At 41.5% G+C, this 24,481-nt stretch overlaps 1 protein-coding gene across 1 annotated transcript; it reads right to left on the minus strand.

The window, feature by feature from the left end:
- Window positions 1-24,247, minus strand: Olfml1 (olfactomedin like 1). Its single transcript, XM_059251788.1, has 3 exons — window positions 23,791-24,247; window positions 20,106-20,394; window positions 1-1,207 (listed from the first exon to the last, which is right to left on the minus strand). The coding sequence occupies exons 1-3, from the start codon at window positions 23,914-23,916 to the stop codon at window positions 417-419; spliced, it is 1,206 nt and encodes a 401-aa protein (XP_059107771.1). The 5' UTR covers window positions 23,917-24,247; the 3' UTR covers window positions 1-416.
- Between the last annotated feature and the right edge of the window lie 234 nt (window positions 24,248-24,481).

The following is a 24,481-nucleotide window of genomic DNA, read 5'->3' on the forward strand; positions in this document are numbered from 1 at the left end:
ATGAAAAATTATTTATAAGCATTTGAAAAAGAGGACAGAGCCTGAGTGAAAGCCAAAGAAGAAATCAGTGAGTATCAGGGGTGGCAATATCCTAATTGCTGGAAGAGGAATAGAGTCAGAGAAAATGCTGGAATAAGGAAAGATTTGGACTAAGATTAGATGGAGGAGGTCTTAAGCCCCATCAGACTTGGATGAAGATGGGGTATTGGTCAAAACTTTGGAACGATGGCCTCATCTATGCTCTCAAATGATACCTAAGGCAATGACATTTGGGAAAGGAATAATATGTAATTAAACTTTTACATTCTATTTTTGTGTGCATCTAGAGGGGTACTACACTGTAAAGGGGCTGTGACCTCAGTGTTCTGGAAAACCATTGCCCAAGCCACACAACTCCCCCTCCAAGCTGCTGTCCATTACTCCAGAGGCAGCCTTTTCTTTGTCTGGAGTTTGTAAATGATCTGATTGCCATCGTTCCAGGCATACAGCTGCTTATCTCTAGGGTTGTAATGGATCATGGAGTGACTTCTAGGCCTCCTGGGGAAGAACAAATTGGGCAGATGCTCTTCCCTAACAGTGCCCAGTGGATCATAGACACAGGTGATACGATGAGGGCCCTGGCCTCCGGAACTGTAGACCACATAGAGGACCCCACACAGGAGGAATGAAGCTTCAGCATCCTGGCTTCTACATGGTGTGTCCCATGAATGCTCTACCCCCAAAGTGTCTGGCTCAATTTTCGTGAGAACCAAATGGCCTTGGATACCCGGTCCTGAGTGGATGGCCCAGAGCCCATGTTCATCCACAGCAAGGTCAATGTAAGTGGATAGGGAGTGTTGATAGATGGGTGCTCGGCCTGCCCCTCCTGGGAGAAGCATTCGATCCTCCACAGTCTTCTTCTGCAGATTGTATTTAATTATCTCATTAGAAGTTCCTTGATTGTGAAAAAATAGAAAGCTTCTGTAGATCACTTGCCCTGATCCCTGCCAGGAAAGTGGTAAGACTAGCTTCCGGGGGCCAGGCTTGCTGCTATCTTCCATGAATGCCCTCAAGTTTGCAAATTCCCAAACTGTGTTGTGTCTAGATCCAATTAATAAATACACTTTTGCAGAGTTACCACCAGCATCTTTCATCCAAGAGCCATCTGGGTCCATGGTCTTCTTCACTATTTTCAGAGACTTTATACTCATCAGCATGTTGTCACAGCCTAGCCAGACAGGAGAAAAAGAACAGATTATTCATGAACATGAGCTGTCTTCTTTCTAGAAGACTTACCACACCTAACGAACACTGCTTCCCTTCAGATCTAATACCAGTAGAGAATATCCTCCCATCTCTGCTATGATACCGTGGTCTAAGACAGAAGAGTTTCACTCAGAAAATCCTAGAGCAAAAATGGAACACAGGCCTGAACTCTTTCGAAGAAATAAACACAGTTAGACATGAACTTTATCCATTACCTGTCCCTTAATTGTAGAATTTTCTTAGAAGAAGCTGTGTTCTTTCTCTTTTCCATGAGTAATATAATCACTGTATTTTGATCACATTCTATCCTAGCTTCTAGATGCCTCAATCATCTCATAATCTTTAATTTTTTCTTCATGACTAGCCCCTTAGTCTTAACTTATATTTATCTTGCTTATTACTATTTTTAAATCTCATGATCAGGCATGGTGTGTATGCTCAGCACTCTGGAGGCAGAGGCAGGCAGCTCTCTGTGTCTCTGAGACCAGCTTAGTCTATATAGCAGTTCCAGGCCAGCCAGGGCTACATAATAAGATCCTGTCTTAATAATAAACAAATATCTCCAACTAGTTAATCTCTGGATACTTTGTTATCTTTCCCACCATCTCATCCTCAGCTTCTCCTACAGAACAGTCTGTATTTTTTCTATTTACTTTCTCACTCCCACTCTCACTGTACAACATAATCTGTTCTTGATAATGCTACCAGGGAGCTCCTAAATGAAAATTCCTGCACTCTTTTATGTGGGTGTGTTACTTCATCTTCTGTAGTATGACAGCATTGATCAGTTCCTCCTCCTTGAAGATGCCTTCTCCCCCATCTCTGTTTCTGTGTGGTTTTCCAGTTTCTTCTCTGACAGTGTGACAGAGATCAGGATCTGTGCTCCTCCAATTCTATTGCAGGTCACTCTCATTGCACATGAAACTACACTTCATAGTCTCCTTTGTGGTTAAGCTGCATGCACTGACTTGTTTTTGCCTGGTGGGATATAGACAGGAGTGGTATAAGCTTCTTCCACCTGGCCTTTAAGTGTGTCATCTTCCAGATGACCTTAGCCCCTTGGAATCATCATTGTGACCACGTTCAAGAGGTTGGCACTACTGGTCATTTCAGGAAAAGTGGGTCATCAGTTCTAATTTGGGACATTTTGGTAGATCTCTATAAATCTGGCCAAGAACCCATTGTTAGGGAGCTCACAGGCCACAGGGGTAAATCAATGATTATTTTGCTAAATGGATATAGATTCAAACTTCTCTCCAAACTGATATCTCTATACCCAACCATTAGTGCATCTCTCAGACATCACCAGAGTAGTTTCTTAGTGCAGTAGAAGACAGTGAATTTACAACTTGTCAGTGTGCAGAACGCAAGTGTCTGGAGAGTGCTCAGCCACAAATGATACATCTATATTATACTCCCTCCCCTCAAGGCTCAGGGACCACACAGAAGATGGTCCAGAAAGGTTATAAGAGCCAGGGCTCAGGGAATACTGGAAGGAAACCTTATCATCAGGACTAGACAAGACTACTGCACTCACTCTATCTGCATAAGATCAATCCAATCAATATTCCAGCTGTAGTGTGTGTGGCAGGGGGCTAGTGCTTAGGGTCATGAGCAACATCCCTAGTTAGAGAGCTATTGATAGTTGATGGTATCTAGGGGAGAGAATGCCAGTTTTCTTTATGGGTGTAGTTCCTAGTAGGTCATTCATGCTCCAGTGATGGCCCCATATCCACGAGCACATGGGCAGTACAAAATGGACTTGGTGGGTTATAATAATTTTTTAAAGGACATGAGGAGGTAGGTAGGGAGTGGGTCTTGGATTGGGCTGAGGAGTTTGGAGGAGTAGGAGTGAAAATAATAAAAATACATTGCATGCATGCATATATGAAATTATCAAATAATTAATATATTATATTTAAATGTTTTTTTTTTGCAAAATTCAATAAAAATAGTCAACTATATATCTTACCACCTACTCTTCCCCTGAAAACCATGAGTCATAATTTCTTGCCTAGATCACTACAAATGTTATCTGATTTGTCTCCCTGATTTTACTCTTGCTTGTTCATCTATATGTCAAGTATACTTTCCACGGAGTAAGAGGGATCAGACATGTTAAACATTTTCTCCCTCTCCATCACACACAAGATAACATCCTAATTCCTTGCCATGGCCTATAAGACTGTGCAATGTGGCCCTTGTTTATCATTAGTGAGCCATCCTCTGTGTATCACTGTGTTCTAATTACATAGTTTCTTTATGTTCTGTGAGCATGCCAAATTTCTTTTTTGCCTCAGGAATCTTGAACTTAGAATCCTTCTACCTGGAACACTCTTTCCCTTGAACTTTGCACAATGGATTGGATCCCATTCGTTCTTCAAGTAACCTACCCCACTGCATACCCCCAACTCACTATGTAGCACAGAATGGCCTCAAACTCACAAGTGGATTGTATGCCTGCACTACCATACCTGGCCAAGTCTTACTTCCAATATCATCTCGTTAATGGGCTTCTTTCCTTGAGATCATTCAGTACACTGTTAACTGTTTTATCTGTTTCTTTACTAGCTTATTATCCACCTCCCTCACAAGACTCTCCAAAAACAAGGCTTCATCTTCATGTTTAATATTGTACCCAAATACTTAATTCAATACTTTGAGGATTCAGTAAATGGCAGTTGTGTGAAGAAATTAAAAATCTCAGATGTTTTGCTAGGATCTAAACAGACTAGCATCTTCTAGGTTCTGACTGCAAACCCATCTTAAGTAAATAATCATTCATAAAGCACTTCAAAGCTTTTAAGATACTTTAAAATCCATTATTTCATTAAAAAATGGACCCCACATTTTCTGAAGAAAACACATGGAATGGAGAATAGGCTTAGCTGGACAGAGCCAAGTCCCAGGAAGTCAGTTCTTTAGGTAGAGAGACAGTGGCCTCACCTGGCTCATACTGTGCCAGAGGCCATATTTGGAGAAGAGCTGCCAAAGTCTCTCAGCTACCAGGTGCTGCCATGTCCTCCTAACATGCTCCAACAGCATGATGGTTTGCTTTCATGTGTCAACATTGTCGTGGGTGACCTGACAATAAGAAGCTAGACACTAGAAAAGGCATCCAGGGACTTTAAACATCTCAGGAGCACATGTACATCCTGCTGTACTGAGTGAGCTATTGTAGGATGAGGGAATGTGTGGAAGAAGTGGAACAGCCACCCTGATTCCCAGGGTGCCATCTCTAACACAACTGAACCTGGCTTAGCTGAAGCCACTGCTCACTCTTCCTTGATCCTATGATGATCACCGAGGAGAAGTGGGTGAGAAGTGGGTGAGAATGATTGATTATACAGGGGATGGGTAAGAAGGTCCATGGGTTCCTAAAGATAACCATATGATATTCCATGTTAAAGAACAAGTCCAAGGGTTGAGTAGGTTATTAAATATCTTACAAATACATAGAATCCATTTGGTATTGTACTGCATAACTTCATAATAATTTATGTGATTCTCATAATAAGTAGCCATGACATATATTTTAATCACTAGTTAACAAGTGAAGAAAGTTAAGGCATGCATTAGTTTCTTGGGAAGGTCACACAGCTAGTCAAAGGTGAAGGGGTCTTCTAAAGTCAGAAGTGGGAGCCAGGACATTCCCAGGCAGCCTCAGATGCAGGGTAGTGTGTGTGGTAGGTAGGAAGGGTTGGGAGCCATGTGTACTGGTGTGCCTAGAGAAAGACCAGTGAAGTGTCAGGACATCTACTTCCAGCAGGTGGTCCCCATAGTGCCTGTCCTTCCTGCCAGGAAAGAACAGACTTAAAGCTAAGCTATGTAAGGACTGTGTCTTAGAATGAGGAATATGTGTTTCTTGTCTATAAGAAAACATTCTTGTGGGTTGCCTGCTTCATGACATCCAGGCCTGGGCTGCTACCAAGGGCCATGTCTGGGTCTGTGGCCATACCACAGCTGGGGTCCGTGTTGATGTCCGTGGCTACTGTTACCATTGAAGATCATGTGGATGCCTGGGGGCTGGGTGCCACTTGAGTTCGTGTTGTTGTTCAAGGTCCATGCTGCTCCCAGGGCCTTGCTGATCTGGGTGGCCTGTGCTACCACTAGGGCCATGGTGACAAATGGGCCCAAGCTACTGCCGAAGGCCATGTCTGGGTCCCTGATCCTGCTGCAGCGAGGGTCTGTGTTGATGTCTGTTGCCCGTGTTACCACAGGGGTTGAAATCCAAAGGCCATGCTGGGCTGTTCCTGCCCCTCATAGGAGAGCTGTCCCCACAACTCAGGAGAGCTGGGTCCACCCCTAAGCACAGTTTTAGGAGAGAAGGCTCTGCTCCTTGCCTGAGGGGGATGGTCTCAGAGGCCTGACTGACCAACTCAGCTACCACCCAGGCACACATCCAGGGCTTTGAGTTGGTCCACTCCAACATCTACCCCATCTATGACCTGCTGAAGTGCATAAAAGGACTGGTTCTGTGGAACCACAGCCACGGGACCTCCATGACTAGAGGCAACAGCAGATTATCTGAGAGGAGTTTTGATGAGGGTCCAGTAGTGATGGTGTATCAGAAGCCAGAGGCCTTGAATTAGACCAATGATTCATTACACAATGAATATTTGCAAGTAAAGCTGTTTGTGTAAAAGGGTTTACTGTACAACACATCACAGCTCTTAGTGCCACTAAGATGAATGAAGAGGTAATGGAGAGACAAGAGAGACAGAGGAGCAGAGGTGGTTTTTTTGTTGTGGTGGTTTGATTGTTTTTGTTTTGCTTTTATTATTGTTTTTGTTTTGCTTTTATTATTGTTTTTGTTTTAATTAATATTTTTATTTTTTATTTTATTTTATTATTTTTTAAAATTTTCCTTTGAAGAGATGCTACAAAGGTGAAGGGCAGATACGGAGGGACTGGGAGGTGAGTGGGATTGGGGTGCATGATGTAAAATTCCCAAAGAATCAATAAAAATTTACATTCAAAGAAAAGAAAAAAGAAAACATCCTTTTATAATACAGAAGAGTAGGGATTAGGGATATGGATGCGTAGGTAGGGTACCTGCCTAGTATGCATGAAGCCCTAGGTTGGATCCCCAATACTGCACAAAACTTGGCATAGTAGTATAGGCCTGTAATACTAGAGGTAGAATCAGGAAAATTAGTTCAAGATCATCTTGAGCTACACAGCAATTTGGATGCCAGTCTGGGCTACATGAGACCCTAGCTCCAAAAATGCAAATAAAATAAAAAACAGAAGAGAGGGTGTTATGGAGGGGCAGGTTATAATCCCAGCACTTGGGAGGCAGACCCAGGAAGATTACAAGTTTGAAGCCAGCTTGGCCTACATAGTAAATTAGAGGCCCATCTGTGCTACATTATGAGTCCCAGAATAGCCTGTGTTATATAATGAACATATATATGATGGAGCTTGGGACTGGGTATTGGAGACCTGGGGGCTCTGGAATCCAGTCTTTGAACTTCCTTTTGTCAATCCAGCCTTTGTTGTGCCGGCCCTAAAGCTATGAGTTTAGGATAGGTGTGCTCTATCTTTTTATCAGGGATAATCTTCTAAAATTGTCTAAGTTTCTCTAGAAATTAGTGAGCATACATTTCCAGTGTCTCAGTAAAAGGATAAATTAAAATTTCCTGCTGTGTTTCTCTTGGGGAAAGATACTTAACAGGAGGAAAGAGTTAAGGAAGGATTGGAAATAATAAATTTAAAAAAAAAAAACTTGAGTCCAACTAAGATGCAAATTATTCAACAGAGAAAATGTTATGTAAAGTTTCCATGCACAAACCAAGACATTGAAATGTGTGGTTCCCCCACAGGCAAAATTTCAGACAAGCTATTAGTGTAGAATTTAGCCCAAGGCCTCTCAAGGAATTCATACACAAATATCACTTATTTGAAACTTTTAAAATACTTTCCTTCTTATGAATAACACTTGCTGGACCTGTAAGACGTGTTCCTCCAGTGTGACTCAATCTGATTATTAGAGACTTTGGTTCATCTCTGGTAGAAAAGTGGCTGGGGGTGAGGACTTGGAGGTGGGGTGATGGACACAGGGAAGTTAGGCACTGAGTTTATAAGTGTAGTACAGATTCAAGGTGCCAAAGAGTGGCAGGCAGGGATTCGAGGGACAGTTAGAAAGGGAGGAGTTGATTCGTTGGATTGGGGTAGCCAGGTGATGATGATAAACCAGGACTCAAGAAGGAAGACAGATACATGAGACACTGGCACAAAAAGACTAGTAAGTTTGCTTAGTAAGAGCCCATTAAAAAGAAAATTTTTCTAAAGCCATGAGCATTTTTCACCACATTATGAAATTTTGTTATAAATCTTCACTTTTTAATGCCTTACTCTTGCCCCAGTTAATGAATGGTTCCATCTGTGTAGCCCTCTTTCAGGATGGGTAATATGGTAGTTTGATTGAGAATGGCCCCATCAGGCTCACATGTTTGAGTATTTGGTCCCCAGTTGGTGGAACTGTTTGGGAAGAATTAGGAGATGTGCTCTTGTTGGAGGAGCTGTGTCACTAGGCTTTGAGGTTTCAAGAGCCCATGCCATTCCCAGTTAGCTCTCTCTCTCTCTCTGTCTCCTGTTTGTGGATCAGATGTGATCTTTCAGCTGCTGCTATAGTGCCATTCCTGCCTGCCTGCTGCCACGCTACCCACCATAATGGTAATTGACTCACCTTCTAAAACTGTAAATGCCAATAAACTTTTTCTTCTAAAGCAGTGGTTCTCAACCTTCCTACTGCTGCCACCCTTTAATACAGTTCCTCATGTTGTACAGACCCCAACCACAAACTTATTTCATTGCTATTTCATAATTGTAATTTTGCTACTGTTATGAATGGTAATGTAAATATCTGATATGCAGGATATCTGACCTGTGACCCCTGTGAAAGCATCATTCAATCCCCCAAGGGCTGAGAACCACTATTCTATAGTTTGCTGTGGCCATAGTGTCTGTTGGCAGCAATAGAAAAGTGCTAAGACAGGCATTACACTGGACTAGATAGTTCCTTGCAAGGAGTCTCCTCCTCCTCCTCCAACACCTCCTCTTCTTCCTTGTCCACCTTTTCTTCTTCCTCTTTCTGTTTCTCACCTTCTTCTTCCTTCTTACCTCCCCAAGTGCCTAGGACACAATATGTACCCGTCTCACTATCCAGACTCTTTTTGCTTATGCTCCACACTCAGGGACCAGTTAGTTTCAGACAGTGCAGTTGTTTGTCACTGCCCAAACTTGTGATCTCAATTTCTACTCTGCTAATTTAGAAAGCAAATAGATTAGCAAGGGCCATCTCACTGTCTGAGTGCTTCAGTGGATGGATGGCAGGAAAACAGGAGCGCTGCCTTGTAGGGGATGTTCCTTAGTGATCCACACTGATGTGGTGTTGCTAGAGAGCTATGTATCTTATATTAGGGCTTAATCAGGGCCTAGCATACAATAACATTGTACATGTTGATCTTGATGACCACACAGAGCCTCCCATTAAACACTTACTGCAGGCATTTCTAGGTTCCTACATTTTCAGTTGCTAAATTTAGAATATTCTAAGGTACCTAGAACCAAGCCTAGTCAGCTGTATTGGTGATTAGCAATAGCGTATGAGGAAGGAAACAGATTTTATTTAGGTGTACGTCATTCACCAGCAACAAGCAGAGAACACCAGGAGAATTCCTGAACGCCAGGATGATGTCTAAGCTCTGAGTGAGAGTCCAGCCAGCTTCCACCTTGGGGTTCCTATAGCTGTACCCCAACATGGGCAAACTTCCTTCTGACACAGTATTCTAGAAGAAGCCAGCTCTCCATAACCTCCTTGTCATAATAGATTTTCTTCCCTTGAGTGTCTGTTATGTTTTTATGATACATTACATACTCATCTGCAGACTTATTTGTTGTCATAGTCCCTTCAGTAAAAAGGAAATGTGGTGAGATTCAAGACCTTGTCATATCTGTTTCATTCATTACTTTGTGTTCTCCCTGGAAGAACATCTGGTACATACTACAGCCTCACTAGCTTAATTATGAATGTGGCAAAGTCAGTATCTGTAACCAAATTCAGCATGCCCTCTTTGGAGCCCTGAATAAGTTTTAAGATGGCAAACATTCTGTGACTGCTCAAGAGCATTGCGGCTAGAAAATATTCATGTGAGGCAAAGCAGGGAACTGGCCCATCATCTGGGGGATTTCTGATCTCAAACAACTGCCACTTTACATCAGGTACCTGCCTATTGCAACATCTCAAGCATTCCAAGGTTATAATGGTAAACTCCTTGATTCGATCTGTTTCTCATTTGTAAGCCCTGTTTTCAATGTTTTGATTTAAAATCTTTTTAGGATATATTTACTCTATGGATATGGGTGTTTTGCCTGTAAGTGTGTATATACACCACATGTATGTCTTTGGAGGTCAGAAGAAGACATGGGATCCCCTGGAACTGGAGGTTACAGATGAACGTGAGCCATCCTGTGGGTGCTGGAAACTAAGTTTGGGTTCTCTCCATGAGAAACAAGTGCTCTTAACTGCTGAGCCATCTCTCCAGGCCACGTCTGTTAATTTTTAAATAAGTTTCTTGGTAAACTAAAAAAGGATAGACATGTACTCCATTTCTAGCTGTGACACTGCCATTCTCTTACATTTTTGGATAGAAAACAAAGTCATCTGCACTCCTATAAAAGAAATGTCACTTTCTTCTCTCCTCTCCATCTTGTCTCAATGTGTGATCATCTAAGACATACTCATCTGAATCTGAACTCTAGCATTCTCACTGATTCTGTTTCATTTCCTCAAACCCGTCAACCAACAGATTCTCTGTTCTCACATATACGTTTGCATAACTAAAAACTGATCTTGATTGCTCCCTGCTTCCATGAGCATCAAAACCAAAACCCAATATGGGATGCAACTAGAGTTTCTAGAGGAAGTATGGACCCTGGAGCCAGAATTGAAATTTGCTTTGGCCAAAAGAATGTGGTGAAAATGGCGGGACAGTGGTGGCACACACCTTTAATCCCAGCACATTCAGGAGGCAGAAGCAGGCAGATCTCTGAGTTTGAGGCCAGCCTGGTCCATATAGCAAGTTCCAGGAAAGCCAGGGATACACAGAGAAACTCTGCCTCAAAAAAAAAAACCCAAAAAAACAAAAACAAAAAACCACCACCACCACCAAGAATGTGGTAAAAATGACAAAGCTAAGTGCCCTTCTGTCTTCTCTCTGAGACATCTTCATTCATGATAAGAATGAGCCTCCAGGAGAGCCAGATGGTATGTGGAGGACAACCAAGTCATCTCAAAAGAGGTCCTCCTCAATAAGTCATTCCTCATCAACATGTCATTCCTCATCAACATGTCAAGCAAGAATGGGGATGTGCAGGCAAGTCAGTCCTGGTCCAGATCAATAGAATGTACTCCCACCCTGCAAACTACTGAGAAATAGGAATTGGGTGTTGCTTTAACCCAAATTTTGGAGTGGTTTGGAGTTATGTTAATGTGGCAACAGATAGCTGATATGGAATGAAGGTGTTCAGGAAGGAACCTTCATGTCTGGGGTGGTATGGACCCCTGGGTAAAGCAGGAATGTGGGGGAAGATTCTCTAAGCCACAGTGTTTTTATCTGAAAAAATAAAAAAGTTGTGATAGTATCTATAGAATAATAGTAACTATAGAATGAGCACTGGACAACAGAAAAAAAAATGGCTTAGTGTAATCCCAAGCAAACAGTTGCCTCCAGTTTCTAATAAAGTACTTCAGGTCTGAGCATACTGATCTCACATTCATCCTAGGCACTGTGATAGATTTTGGAAAAACAGCATTTGAAATGTGGGCATGCATGGATGTATGCATTATGTTTTTAAAATAGCAGGTAAAATAAATAGCATAGAACATCAGGGATGGGTGGAAACAAAGCTGAGAAATACTAAAAATTGCTGTGTTTGATTGCTGGCTTCTCATCTACCTTTACAATTAAGGAAAACAAAATACATATAGTTTCAACAGTGTTTGTAGTTTTTATTTCATCATCAGGTATTCCTTGTAGAGAAAAATAAAATATTTAAATAAAGCTATGGTAAGATAGAGCTATAAAGAACATTTTTGTTTGTCCTGGGGTTTGCAGTTGCCATTAGGGGGAAAATGATGTTATTGAAATTCTAGTAAGATGATCATCGTGGCTGTACAAGTCAGAGTACTGGGGCAGGAGTAGATGGGGGCAGTGAGGTGAGTGTTAGGGATGGGAGATGCTTGTAATCGTGGGGAGAGGAAGACAGAGCAGTACAGGTAGAATGAAGGCATTTGAGAAATAATAGGAAGAAAGCACTCTACTGAAATGATGAGAGGTCAATCGAGGGCCACAGAAGTAAGTAGGGGACAAAGCAAGGATGTTTTCCTGCTTAAAAGTCAGTGAAGAGGACCTGGAGTAGTAGCTGAGTTGGTAGAGTACTAAGTAGCATGCACTAACTCAAGCACTGCATAAAACCAGACATGGCGATGCATGCCTGTCATCCCAGCAATCCAGAGATAGACAGAGGTAGGAGGATTAGACATTCAAGGTCATCCTCAGACATGCAGCGAGCTCAAGACCATCTTAGGCTACATAAATAAGACCCTGTCTCAAAAAATAAAATAGTAAATTAAGAAAAAAACAGGGAAAGAAACTGATTTTTCTTAACCAGAATGTAAGTAAATCAATCTTTTGTGAGATGGAATCATAGTCTTCATACTGTGACCCATATTGAGATCAGAAACTTCTAGCATGAACATCTACTCTTAGGGCAGAATGCTCTCAACTCATATCTCTCTGTGATCACCCTTGACATTGCTTTGCTGGCTCTAGTCTTTACCTTCTATATGCTCTCAACTTCTCCTGTTGCTAGGCTGTTCTGTACCCTGTGTCCAGAGTGACCTTTCTCAATCCTTTGTCTGAGCTGTGGCACTCCCATACTGATCATAGCTCAGCCCAGCAGTGGGATGATGGGAGGGGCTGGCATGTGTGCAAGCCAGGGTTGGTTTGAATGTCATCCTGGACATTTCTTTAGTTGTGTGAGCTTGGGCAAATTATTCTCCCACAGTCTTGTTCTCCCGATATATAAAATGCGGTTGTACCTAACTGGTGGGGTTGTTGTCAATGACATGACAATTGTCATTAAGATACACACACCACTTGGAGACAACCTAAAATGTATTATCAATAAATATTAGCTACCATTCTCATTACTCCCATTTGCCCAGCTGGCAAATGGAAGATTGTTTAGCACGGGGAGCTCAGCGCTCCTTTGGATCCCCCCACCCCCCGCCACTTTTCACAACATCCTGCTCTGCCTGAGTTCTAGAAAATAATTTGTTCCACATAACACACCAAGCTTTCTAACACTGTGCTGCTGCATGTGGCTTCATTTGCTTAGGATGCTCTTAACTCCAGTCTCCAGCTAATGAGCTCCTTTCTATGATTAAAACTGAGCCTGAGGTTACTGTCTAGTGTTATAGTCCCATCACTCCTAGCATCAAGGCAACCTTGACCCTATGACCTAATATGTTTCTGTGACACCTTATACATGGTTCCATCAAAGCAGTCCTCACTCTGGACTGTTTCCTCTGTGTCTAGATTGCTTCTTTACTTTACTATAAGTGGTTTTGAGAACAAAAATCACAACCAGTGTTCCGTCTTTAATGCTAGTACAAGTCTAAAATGTATCTGGAATTTAATCAGACATTTGCTGAACCTATGAACAAGTGAGTGAGAGAGAATGAATGAATGTTCATACCAATTGGAACCAAAAGCTACCAGATGACATGTTTTAGGAACTTTTGGTCATATCCTCAGTACCTAGAAATAGCCTCACACAAAACAGGATTTTTAGATGAATGAACAAAAGAAATTCTATGTACATAGACCTTTCTGAAATTGTGGGCATGCACTCTCTAGGGAATATACAGGAGCAGATAAACTGTGTTGCTGGCCTTGAGAATACAGCAAAACTGGGTTTGTGCACACACGCACACACAAGCACCCTTACTATCTCCTACATTTCTGCCAGCAGACAGGCCTTGAGTCTCCCCCTATGTAGTTAATACATCTGTTACAAATTAGTTATTGTTCTCTTAATGTTTTGCTCTACTCATCAAGAACCAATGGACCTTGAGAGTTGCCTCACAGACATGCTTTCTTTAGTTTTCAGTGAGTGAGGTGTTTGTTTAGTTATTTGTTTTGTTTGTAGTGGGTTTGAATATAGGCATGCAGCTGTCGACTTGAATGTATTCCAGAGGCATTCAGATATTCAGCAGACTTCTTGGAAACATGATCTAACAAAAGATATGAGTTATCTAACAGCAGCAGGGTGAAGGTTACATGAGGTTACTCCCATGCTTCCTTGCAATAAAAGGAGCTGGACTCGAGAAAGAAAATAAAATCTGTCATAATGGCTTGTTTTGACTGCCCTGAGAATTCTTCTTCAAAAGTTACTTAGAAGTTAAAAGGAGGTCAATACTTTTATCCACTCAAGAATGCAGCCTGTGGCCTCTCAAAGGCTTCAGCTGGATAAATTCTCAATCTACGTGCCAGTGGTGCTATGTGATAAACTGGCAATTACAACGGACAAAGTTTCATTTTAACAATGGTCTTAGCACCAAACATTGGGAATGACTTTAAAATCTGTCACTCACTTCTACTCTAAATCATGTTTGTGTGGGAAAGGGGTGGGGATACAAGGTGGGGGAGTTAAGAGTCTAAGAATTTCACTTAATCTCAACATTCCTCAGACTGGGGACCCATATTGACCTCATCTGTGAAAACACCTCAAAACAAAGGTTGAAGGCTTTAGAACAGCTCGATGGAGAATGGTTTAGCAAACAGTCATCTTGGCTGTTCTTCAGGACATGCCTCTTAGTAGTTGCCTGAGAAATATCTGAAAGAAGATGATCATTCTAACATGCATTAGAATTTACTTGTATCTTGAGGTACAAAATGGAATTTTATAAGGTAGCTGTACTGTCCGTTCTCTAAAGGTTTCCCAGAGAAATGTTCTGAGACAGAAAGTCTGAAGGAAACCCTGTAGCCTGAGCCCTCTCTGACCCATGATCCCAAGGTGTTTGCTTGCACAAGGTGCTGACTTCAGAGTTTAGGATTTTTGTGAAAGCTGTTCCACTGGCATAGTCCTTGTAGCCCAAGAAGATGGGAATAGTGGGATCTTCTAGAAAGACAAGTTTAGATAATTAGTAGCAAACTAAGGCATGGTGGTAGGTGGAATTCCAAAATGGTCCCTGTGATGGTTAATTGTGACAGTCAACTTTATGGGATTTAGAATCAAAATGGAAGGCTAGAGAGATGGCTCAGAAGTTAAGAGCACTGGCTGCTCTAGCAGAGGATTCAAGTTCTATTCCCAACCAACCCAGTGTTGCTGCATTCTCAAGGCCAGCAACACAGGACCTATATGTACATACACATGGAAGCTCACAGTCATCTGGAAACTCCAGTTCTGGGGGATCTGGCTGCCTTTTGACTTCCTCAGCATCAGGTGGTACACATTCATACATGCAAGGGAAGTGCTCGTATACTTAAAATAAATAAACAGTAAAATAAAATAAATAGAATTGAAATGGAGACAAATTTCTAGGTATGTCTGTGAGAACATTTCTAGATTGAGATCACTGAAATGGGAAGACTCTCCCTTAAGAGGGCAGTACCATTCCATGGGCTGGGGTCCTGGACTGTATTAAAAGGAGAAATCAACCACCAGGTGATATGGTTCAGGGGTAGAGTGATGAGATCCTAGGTTCAATCTAGCACTCCAAGAGATGGGAAGAGAGAGAAAGAGGAAAGGCAGTGGTAGAGAGAGAGAGATTGATTGATGATTGATTCGCTGCTTTCTACTTTCTGACTGATGACATAATATAACCAGCTACCTGCTGCTTCAGTCTTTGCCATGATGGACGGTATCCCCGGAACTATAAAATAAACCCTTTCTTCCCAAAGTGGCTTTTGTCAGGTATTTTGTTGTAGCTGTGAGTCAGATAACTAATGCAGCTCCCAAGATCCCTGTCCTGTACAGACTCCACATAACTAACTCTCTCCCTGGAGCATGGACAGGGCCTGGGCATATGAGAGGGTGTACACTGTGATCACATGGCACTTTAAGACAAATGTTCAGGGAGGCTGTCATTAATAAGTTGACTCTGATTAATCAAAAGGATGATTATGATAGACAGGCTTGATGTGATCAGATAAAGAACTTCTTAAAAGAGGTGTGGAGCACCTCTTGAAGAAAAAAATTGTCTTTTCAGTGCCATACTGTGAGCTGCCTACAGAACCCGAGCCTCAGGAAGCCCATGGCTTTGGTCATACAGTTTGAAGAAGCCATGTATGAACTCTGTAATAATGAACTCATATTGTTTTAAGCCGCTGAATTTATGATGATCTGTTCTACAGAGTTAGAAAACTGATCTGGCACAGTATCTACCAGAACAGTCAAGCAAAAACCACTACTACCACCATCACCACCAACACAATCAAATAAGGTCAGGCACATTATAAAATATGTACAGGACAGGGGACTAAGCTAGCATTCTAAGTCTAGCTTTGTCTGAAAATAATATATCATATGCTGGTTAGTTTCTGTCAACTTGACACAAATTAGAGTTACCAGGGAAGAGGGACCCTCTATTGAGTGATCACCTCCTTTTGATTGGCCTGTGGGTCAGTCAATGGGGGCATTTTTTTTTGATTGATGGTTGATGTGGGAGGGCCCAGCCCACTGTGGGTGGTACCACCCCTGGCCAGGTGGTCTTGGGCTGTATAAGAAAGCAGACTAATTAAGCCATGAGGAAAAAGACAGTAAGCAGTGTTCCTGCATGATTCCTGCCTCTGCTCCTACTTGAGTTCCTGCCCTGACTTATCTTAGTAGTTGACTGCGATCGGGATGTGTAAGCCAAATAAACTCTTTCCTCCCCAACTTGCTTTTGGTTAGTGTTTTTATCACAGCAATAGAATAGCAGGCCAGAACAGGCCAGGTCAGGAGACCACTAATCACACGGCTGTGACTGTATTTAGAGTCACGTGTCCTTTTTCTGTTCTTCAGGGTCTCTACCACCCATTTCTCTTCTAGGAATAATTTCTCTGGCCTTCTTCCTCTATGCTAGGTTCCTGTTCTACACCCCATGAACACAGAGAAGATGATGTCAGGATCTTTATTCATGGTCTGTTAGAAGAATAAGATGTACATAAATAAAATATGTGTGGTTGAGTGCCTGTATGCACATGACATTATATATTTCTTTAAGTTATAACTATACATGTATACTTTGGGAGGAACAGCAGTTGAGATTGGCTCAAGTCACTTTGCAAAAAGGCTTTTTCTATATAAAAGGATTGAAGAGTAGAGTGGACATTTTTGCTGTTGCTAACAAATGGTGACGAATAATGAAAAATACTATACAGTGAAGTAATGTAATCTATGCTGAGTTGTGCGAAGGTGTGTGTGTGACAGTAGTGGGGAGCTAGGAAGCAAGAGAAGCAGTAAAGAAACTAGCACAGGGTGCAGACATGTCCATCTAACAGTGAAAGGCAATGAGGGTTGGCTCAATTTTAAATAGCTATCATTGAATCTGTGCTCCAGAGGTGACATGTGAGTGGCAATCTCCAGTGTCTGCAGAGTGGGACAGAGGATGGAGTTGAGAAAGCATGAACTCCAGTGTCCGGAAATCTGCTGCACTCTAGCTAGAACAGGGAAGGGTTCACCTCAAGGTCTGCAGGTCTGGGAGTACACTGGGAAGGAAAAGATCAGGAACACAGCTCTACCATTTGGGCTTGGTGGCCTGCCTGCAGCCCTCTGGGAAAGTTCAGGCACATTCTAGCTCAGACAATTTTAGCACTTCATTCACCTCATCACTTCCTTACTGGAGATATGGATCAGACTCAAGTTCTGTACATGCTGGGCAATCACCCTACCACTGAGCTACATTCCTGTCCCTCTACCATGTATAAAAAGTCCCTGTATTCATCCTGCAAGGATGATTCTAGCTCATTTCCCCTTTGTATTCTCATGCCCATTGTCACCCCAAGATGTGCTCTCTCAGAGGGGAAAGTTCATTGTAGCACAAGGACAAGGCTGAAAGGATCTCTCACTTGACCAACTAGATCAACTGATTCATATGATAGGAAAGGCACCCTGCTCTTTCTTCAGACTCAGGACTAAGATGTTCTTTTTCCTATCAAACTCTAAATAAGCTGTACTGGCATTCACTCCATCCATTCATTTATTTGTTTACTTACTTCTTTACTGACAATTATTTGTTTGAACAAAGATCCTATTTTAGGCCCTGCAGTGGAGTGTTTAAGCTCTCATGGAGCTGGCACAGATGGAGGAGAATATGAGCAGTGAGCCAATAAATGAATGAGAAAACTTTGAAGTTTTAAGTTGTTATGGTTTGAATGTGCCTTCCTCAAAGGGCATATATTGGAGGCTTAGTCTTTAAAGTCATATGTTCATATTACTTGGAGGTAGAGCCTTTGGGAGGTAATTAGGATTAGATGATGTCATAAAAATCGAGGGTAGCATCTTTTATGATTGTATTAGTAGATCTTTAAAAATAACACAAAACAAAACAGCATTGGGGAGATAGTTCAGTAGAAGTGTCTTCATGTCTTGCAAGCACGAAGACCTGAATTTCATTCCTAGAATCTACACGAAAAATAAACAAACACCCCAGTGTTAGGGTACATGCATGCATTCCCAGTGCTGTGGAGGTAGAGGCAAGAGGACGCTTGGAACTCAATAGTCAACCAGTCTAGCCTAATAAGTAAACCCCAGGTCTCAATGAGAGACCTCATCTAACAAACAAACAAACCCAAGATGAATGACATATGAAGAACACCCTAAGTTGACCTCTAGGTTCCATATGTGCACACACACAACCCTCCCTCTCTTATGCACTCACATGCACACACACACAAATAAATAAATAAATAAGTAATAAATAAATAAATAAATAAATAAATAAATAAATAAATAAATAAAAGGGGCTTCTGAGCTAGTTTGCAATGCCTTTTGCCATGTCATAATGCAGCAAATGGCTCTCCCCTGATGCCAAGTAGATACCTACATTGTGTTCTTAGACTTCCCAGCCTCTAGAAAACTTCCAATAAACTAAGTAAATTTCTATTCTTTATAAATTACCTTGTACGATTCAGTTATAGCAACAGTAAACAAATGAAGATGTCAGTGCTTGGAAAAAATTTGTCAAGTCACACATGCTTCCAAACTACTCTTGGGTTTTCTATCTTAACAGATTTCATACCAATCAGTTAATGACCTAAGTCCCAAACCTTGGAAGTATCCTGGATTCATGTCTCTCATTTATCCTATACTTTCAACTATCAGTTACCAAACCATGTGGATTTCAACTCTGAATAGCTTTCAAATCTACCAGCTCGTTTCTATCCCATAATACTTCATGCCAAGTCATTATTTGTTTAAATTACTTCAGTATTCCTGACAAGTGTCCCCTCTCTGGTCATAGTCTCTTCCTTTATATCATTTTCTTGTTTAGAATAATGATAAACTAGATTTATAATAAACTAGAGCAGTTTCTCTAGTCACACTCAGTCTGCTTAGCACAGACCACATGGTATTTCATCATCTGCATCCAGTACCTGGAATAGTATATCTGTTACACTCAATAATTGTCAGTAAATAAGTGAACAAATGAATGGATGGGTAATTATCGGCACCAGCACAGGGCTTGCTTAGAACTCTTCAGCTTCATTTCTCTATAGTCTCCTGCCCTACATAGTTTTCTCTCAGCCAGATTTGCAGATAGACATGTCTTTATAGCTTGTGCTATCCCTTGAAGTGTCCTTAATGTTCACTTCACTTAGAGAGACCTTCTCCATTTATTTTTTATTGAGACAAGGTCTCATGTAGGTTCGGCTGGCCTTAAACTTACTATGTAACTGAGGCTATCCTTAAACTGCTGATCCTCGGGTTTCCACCTCATGCTGGAGATGCAACCCAGGGTTTCATGCATCCTAGGCAGGTACTTTACCAAACTGAGCTACATCCTCAGGCCCAAGACCCTTCTTATGACCCATAATTTCTTAAAACGATTACATTGAGAAGGTATGTGAAGCCCTAAAAAGAAAGATGACGCTGATTATGTCTTATATAAACTTGCTGAAGTTCCCCAAATTTGGAATATTCCCCCTATTTGCAGTGAAGTCTTTCCAGAGTACAAAATACAGGTGGGGGCCTTGTTTTTCTTACTGTTTAACAAAATGGACACATGCACAGAAAAATCTTCTCAGCTGTGATGTTTATCATTTTATGAGCTACTAGATACTATTATTGACAGCCTAGAACTGATACTGATAGGTCACAAGACTGGGACAAATTTCTGAAAGCCGCCATCCCAAATAGCACACAATAGCAATGTAATGTAGTACTCAGTTCCGAGGTTTGGTTGTCATAGTTTCTAGTTCCAAACTGTTGCTGGTTACACACTGGCAGCAGTTCTCTGTTCCCAGGGCCCTTGATGTAGCCCACACCAGCCTGCTACTCTCCCTAGAAGGATCTGGAACCACATGTCTCCATTAAACCAATATGTACCAGGAAGGGACCCCCAAGCTACCTCTCAGACTGTAGACCTGGCCTTCCATGATGTCTTTAGAAACTCTCTGAGGAAAGAAAGCCATTTCCTTGCAGTGGGATTCTATTGGGATGTAAGACCCCTGCCAAATTGCTCACACTTGTACACACAAGAATGCCCCCAGTTCTCACTCATCACTGATCACACTTCCTAACTGCACAGAGTCTTCAACTCTCCAAGTGTGTCAGGCCCTAGAAGGGGTGATAGAAGAATCCCTTACTTGCATTCAACAGAGCTCGGACCTTCTTTTCTTCTTCTGCTTCTTGAAGTACCTTTTCAGCCAGTGTTTTCTCCTCTGATTCGATGCATATGTCAGCTTCCCGGAGGTATTGCAGGTAGTCAATCTCCCGCTGGGCACGCTCCACTCTCAGTGCCAGGTTGTCGACTGCACTCTTATATTCACTTGTGTGGGTCTGACACTTCCCTAGCATGATGGAGATGTTTTTTGAGAATTCCTGGAAGTCTTGAATGTATGCCCTTGTTGTTTGGGTACATTTTTCCAGTCCTTTCTTCAAACAGGAGATAAATTACCAAGTTACCAAATTACTGCAAATTATTTCAATTATTTACATAATGCAAATAGCTATCATTCATAGAAAAAGATTATTAGAAAAGTATAATAAAAAGGAGCAAATAATCTATAATACTAAATTCATAGGTACTACTGACATTTAGTATACTAGTTTTTAATTTTTCCAATTTAAAATGTATTTCATGATGCATATAAATACATATTTGCACATGATTTTACTAAATATCTGTTTATTTTAACTTGCTGATATATTGTTAACATTTAAATATTGTTCTTACATTATTATGATTATGTTATATTATTATATATTATCATATTATTATAGCACACACCATAATTTTTTTATGTTGATCATGTTTTTCTAATTAACAAATGAAACTCCTATATAATTGTTGTACATGTGATATTTTGATGTAGAATGATTAAATCAAGCAAGTTAAGACATGTATTATTTCACATATTTACTTTTGAGGTAGTAAAAATCTATTCTCTCAATATCTAGGTATGCAGTGTATTGCTATTTTCTATAGTAATGACAGGTACAATAGATCTCTTGGATATGTTCTTTCGTGTGTGTGTGTGTGTGTGTGTGTGTGTGTGTGTGCGCATCTGTGTGTCTATGTGCATATGCAGGTGTACACATGGAGGCCACAGAGCAACATTAGCTGCCTTTCACAATCGTTTGAACCCCTTATGCTTTGAGGTCGTGTCTCTCATTGAGTCTGAAGCTCATTAACTGTCTAGCCTGCCTAGCCAGCAAGCCCCAGAGAACTGCCTGCCTCTGCCTCCACAGCACTGGGCTTACAGATGGACATCACCACACCTTACTTTTCATGTGGGAACTGGGGATCTGAACTCAGGTCCTAATGCTTAGGCAGCACACTGTACTGACTGAGTCATCTCCCTACCACCAGAACTTATTCTAATGGAAACTTTATATTCTTCGATCAGTATCTCCTTACTCCTCATGCTTCTCTGTTTTTATGAGTTCAACTTTTTCAGATTAAATGTACAGTGAAATTTTTCATTTTGTGTTTATCTTCTAGTGGCTAGCTTATTTCACTCAGTAGAAGATCTTGCAAGTCCATCTACAGTGTCATATATAAGCTTCATTTCAAAGGATGAACAACATTATATTGTGTAGATATGCATTTTCTTTACACATATGCAAGCTTTTTATTAAGTTGAAATCCCATTGTTTGTTCTATTAAACACCTTTAAAGAAACATTTAGTTTTCATTTTTTTCCCACTCAATGTTAAGGAAAAAACTATGTATTTACATTTTTATGTCCTTAGTTATTTTATTAGGCTAGATTCCCAGAAATAAGTTCCATTCCCTTACATCTGGCACAAGTTAAGGATATAGTAATACTCAATGAATACTTGGTGAATGGAAAAATACATGAATGGAAATGGGGTTGCTGGGTCACAGAGTTGGTAGTTAAAGCTCACTTGGTGACATTGACTAAGACCCTCTTCACAAATGTAAAACTTTTTACTCCAAACATAATTGTGTAGGGCACCGTCACTTGGAAGAGAAAGAGATAGAGTCATGAAAAGCAGCAGCAGCAGCAGACAGACAGACAGAGAGAGACAGAGACAGAGATGGATAGAGAGAAATAGAGAGAGACAGAGAGATACAGAGACAGAAAGACAGACATTGAGAAATAGAGAGAGACAGAGACAGAGAAAGAGAGAGACAGAGATTGAAATAGAAACAGGGAGACAATGAATATTAATAATTCTCAAGTATCTCAAGTATCTCTTTTCCCTTTTCCTACTCTCCCACATGCCCCTCTCAGGACAGGCCCTGCATCCCTGAGTTGTCAAGCCTCTGCCTTGACAGTGCCTGCCACCTGGGACTTGGCTTCACCTCCAGGTTAGAACCCAGTGGTCAGAAAAGGACATATCTTTATCTTCCACAGAACGTATCTAAGCATCTACAGAGCATATCCGATTTTCCAAATCCACATTCAGGGCTGTGAATGTCTTACTTTGTGCGTTACTCTTGTCTGTAGACAAACTCTCACAGTACCAAAGGACAATGCATACCTAGGAGTTTAACTGTTACTGAAGCCTAAACAAATTTTTGGCATTTTAAGCAGATGAGGTTGGCAGTGTGTCCATGACGGGAGCAGGAGAGCAGTCAGAGGCCTGGGGCCTGGGAATGCTTCCACCACAGCTTCCAGGCCCCTACCTGCTCACTGGACAATGTGAGGAAATGTGTTTAGATTGCTCTGTGGATTTACTTTACTGAGACTATAACTAGGCGGTACCATCATTTGGATTTATAGATTTTTTTTAGGAAAACATAGAAAATAAATGTTTGAGATAAGAGTGTCCTTGAAAGAACATGTATAACATGCCAATTTAACTTGTGCAAGAGCCAGGCATTTTAAAGTGGAAGGTTATATTTGTTCCCAAGAACGTGACTAGCCTATAAAAATATGGAATTTCGTTCATTTGTTTTTGTTTTGAGATAGGGTCTTACATAGTCTAAATTGGCCTCAAACTTTCCATGTAGCCAAAGCTGACTCTGAACTCCTGGATCCTTCTGCTTCCACCTCCCGAATGCTGAGATTACAGGTACATGCCAACGCCTGGCTTACTCCGTGCCAGGCATTGAACCCAGGGCCAGCACTCGTGTTAGGCTAGCACTCTACCTACTGAGCCACATTCCCAACCATAGGTCTTTGCCTATTCTAATGAGGTAGAAGCTCAAGTGTGTCCCCTTTGTTTAACATTGCTGAAAAAATCTCCTTTCTAAGCCTAAATCCAGCTAAGATTAAAAAGTAAAATTCACGATGAGCTTCTGTGTATACTACCGAATTTTATAGTCACTCAACAGTTTACCATAAAAAGGGAAAAAGAAAAGCTGGAACCAGTTAGCATCCTAATACAATAAAAGATGAAGAAAATGTGACTACAGCTGTAATTTCATACTTTGAAGACTGAACTGTTGGGTTTTAAATGTTCAGCAACCTGGAAATTTACTCAGTGGACCAGGTCATGCTCTGAGTACGGATTAATAACCCAAAGTAAAACACCCCCAATTTCTCAAAGTTGAAATCTCTTCATTAAATTTTCAGAATATCATTTGAAGTTAAGTTCTATCTCTATGTCCATTTTATAGGTGAGAAAAACTGCCAGGGCCAAGTGTAGAATGAAGCCTTGCTCAAAGTCTAGTGATAGAGTGGTCTGGACTGGAAGTGGTATTCTGAACTGCTAGGCTACGAACATCTGTAAATGGAATTATAGCGATGATTCACTCTGTATCTGGAAGACATGCACCCTAGCTGACAGGAAAGTACGGGTACAATAGAGTGACTTCCAAGAGACATTCTCCCAGCGAGGGGAACACACATCACCTACCTCCAAGACTTGGAAGCGCTGGTAGATGTAATGTACCATAGCTGGGTCCTGGGCATGTTGTGGTGGGGGCAGAAATGCTGTGAGGAAGAGAACCAGTGAACAAGCTCTCCGAAGAGTCATCATCATCCTGTACACTCCCCAGCAGCAGAATTTCTTACACTTTGTTTCTCTAAAGAGACTTAAGGGTCCAGGTAGTGTGATCTCTGGTTTTCTGTCTGCCGCTGTGGCAATTCCTTGGAAAACAACGCTTTGCACAGCCAGAGAACAAAGTCCGCTTGTTATTCTACCCAGTGTATGATCTCAGTTTCAAGCTGGTGATCAAGTCCAGCTGTTGGCAAGTCAGTCCCTGGAGGCCTCGCTTGCTCACTTGGTGCAGAGAGCTCCCTGGGTCCAGCATCTGCTGCCCTCAGCTTGGACATGCACAGACCCTTTCCAGGCAAGTGGCTGGCTGCATATTGCTTGTAGATCTAGAGTGTATGAATTGGGGTGGGGGTGGGAGGTCTTTCCGCCCTTCCCCTCCCCCAGCTTTTTTACTTTTGTTTTCCTCCTCCCTTAATGGACTGTGCAGTCCAATCACAGGCCTAGCTGAACACAGGCCACCCCCTGGTTCTCAGTGTTGGAATTTCAGTTCAGTTTCTGGCAGAAATTCCAAGGATCCTTTTCCAAGAAGTTCTGTTAGGAGACCCCACCT

The sequence above is a fragment of the Peromyscus eremicus genome, chromosome 1 (assembly GCF_949786415.1).
Source record: "Peromyscus eremicus chromosome 1, PerEre_H2_v1, whole genome shotgun sequence".
NCBI classification, from domain to species: domain Eukaryota; kingdom Metazoa; phylum Chordata; class Mammalia; order Rodentia; family Cricetidae; genus Peromyscus; species Peromyscus eremicus.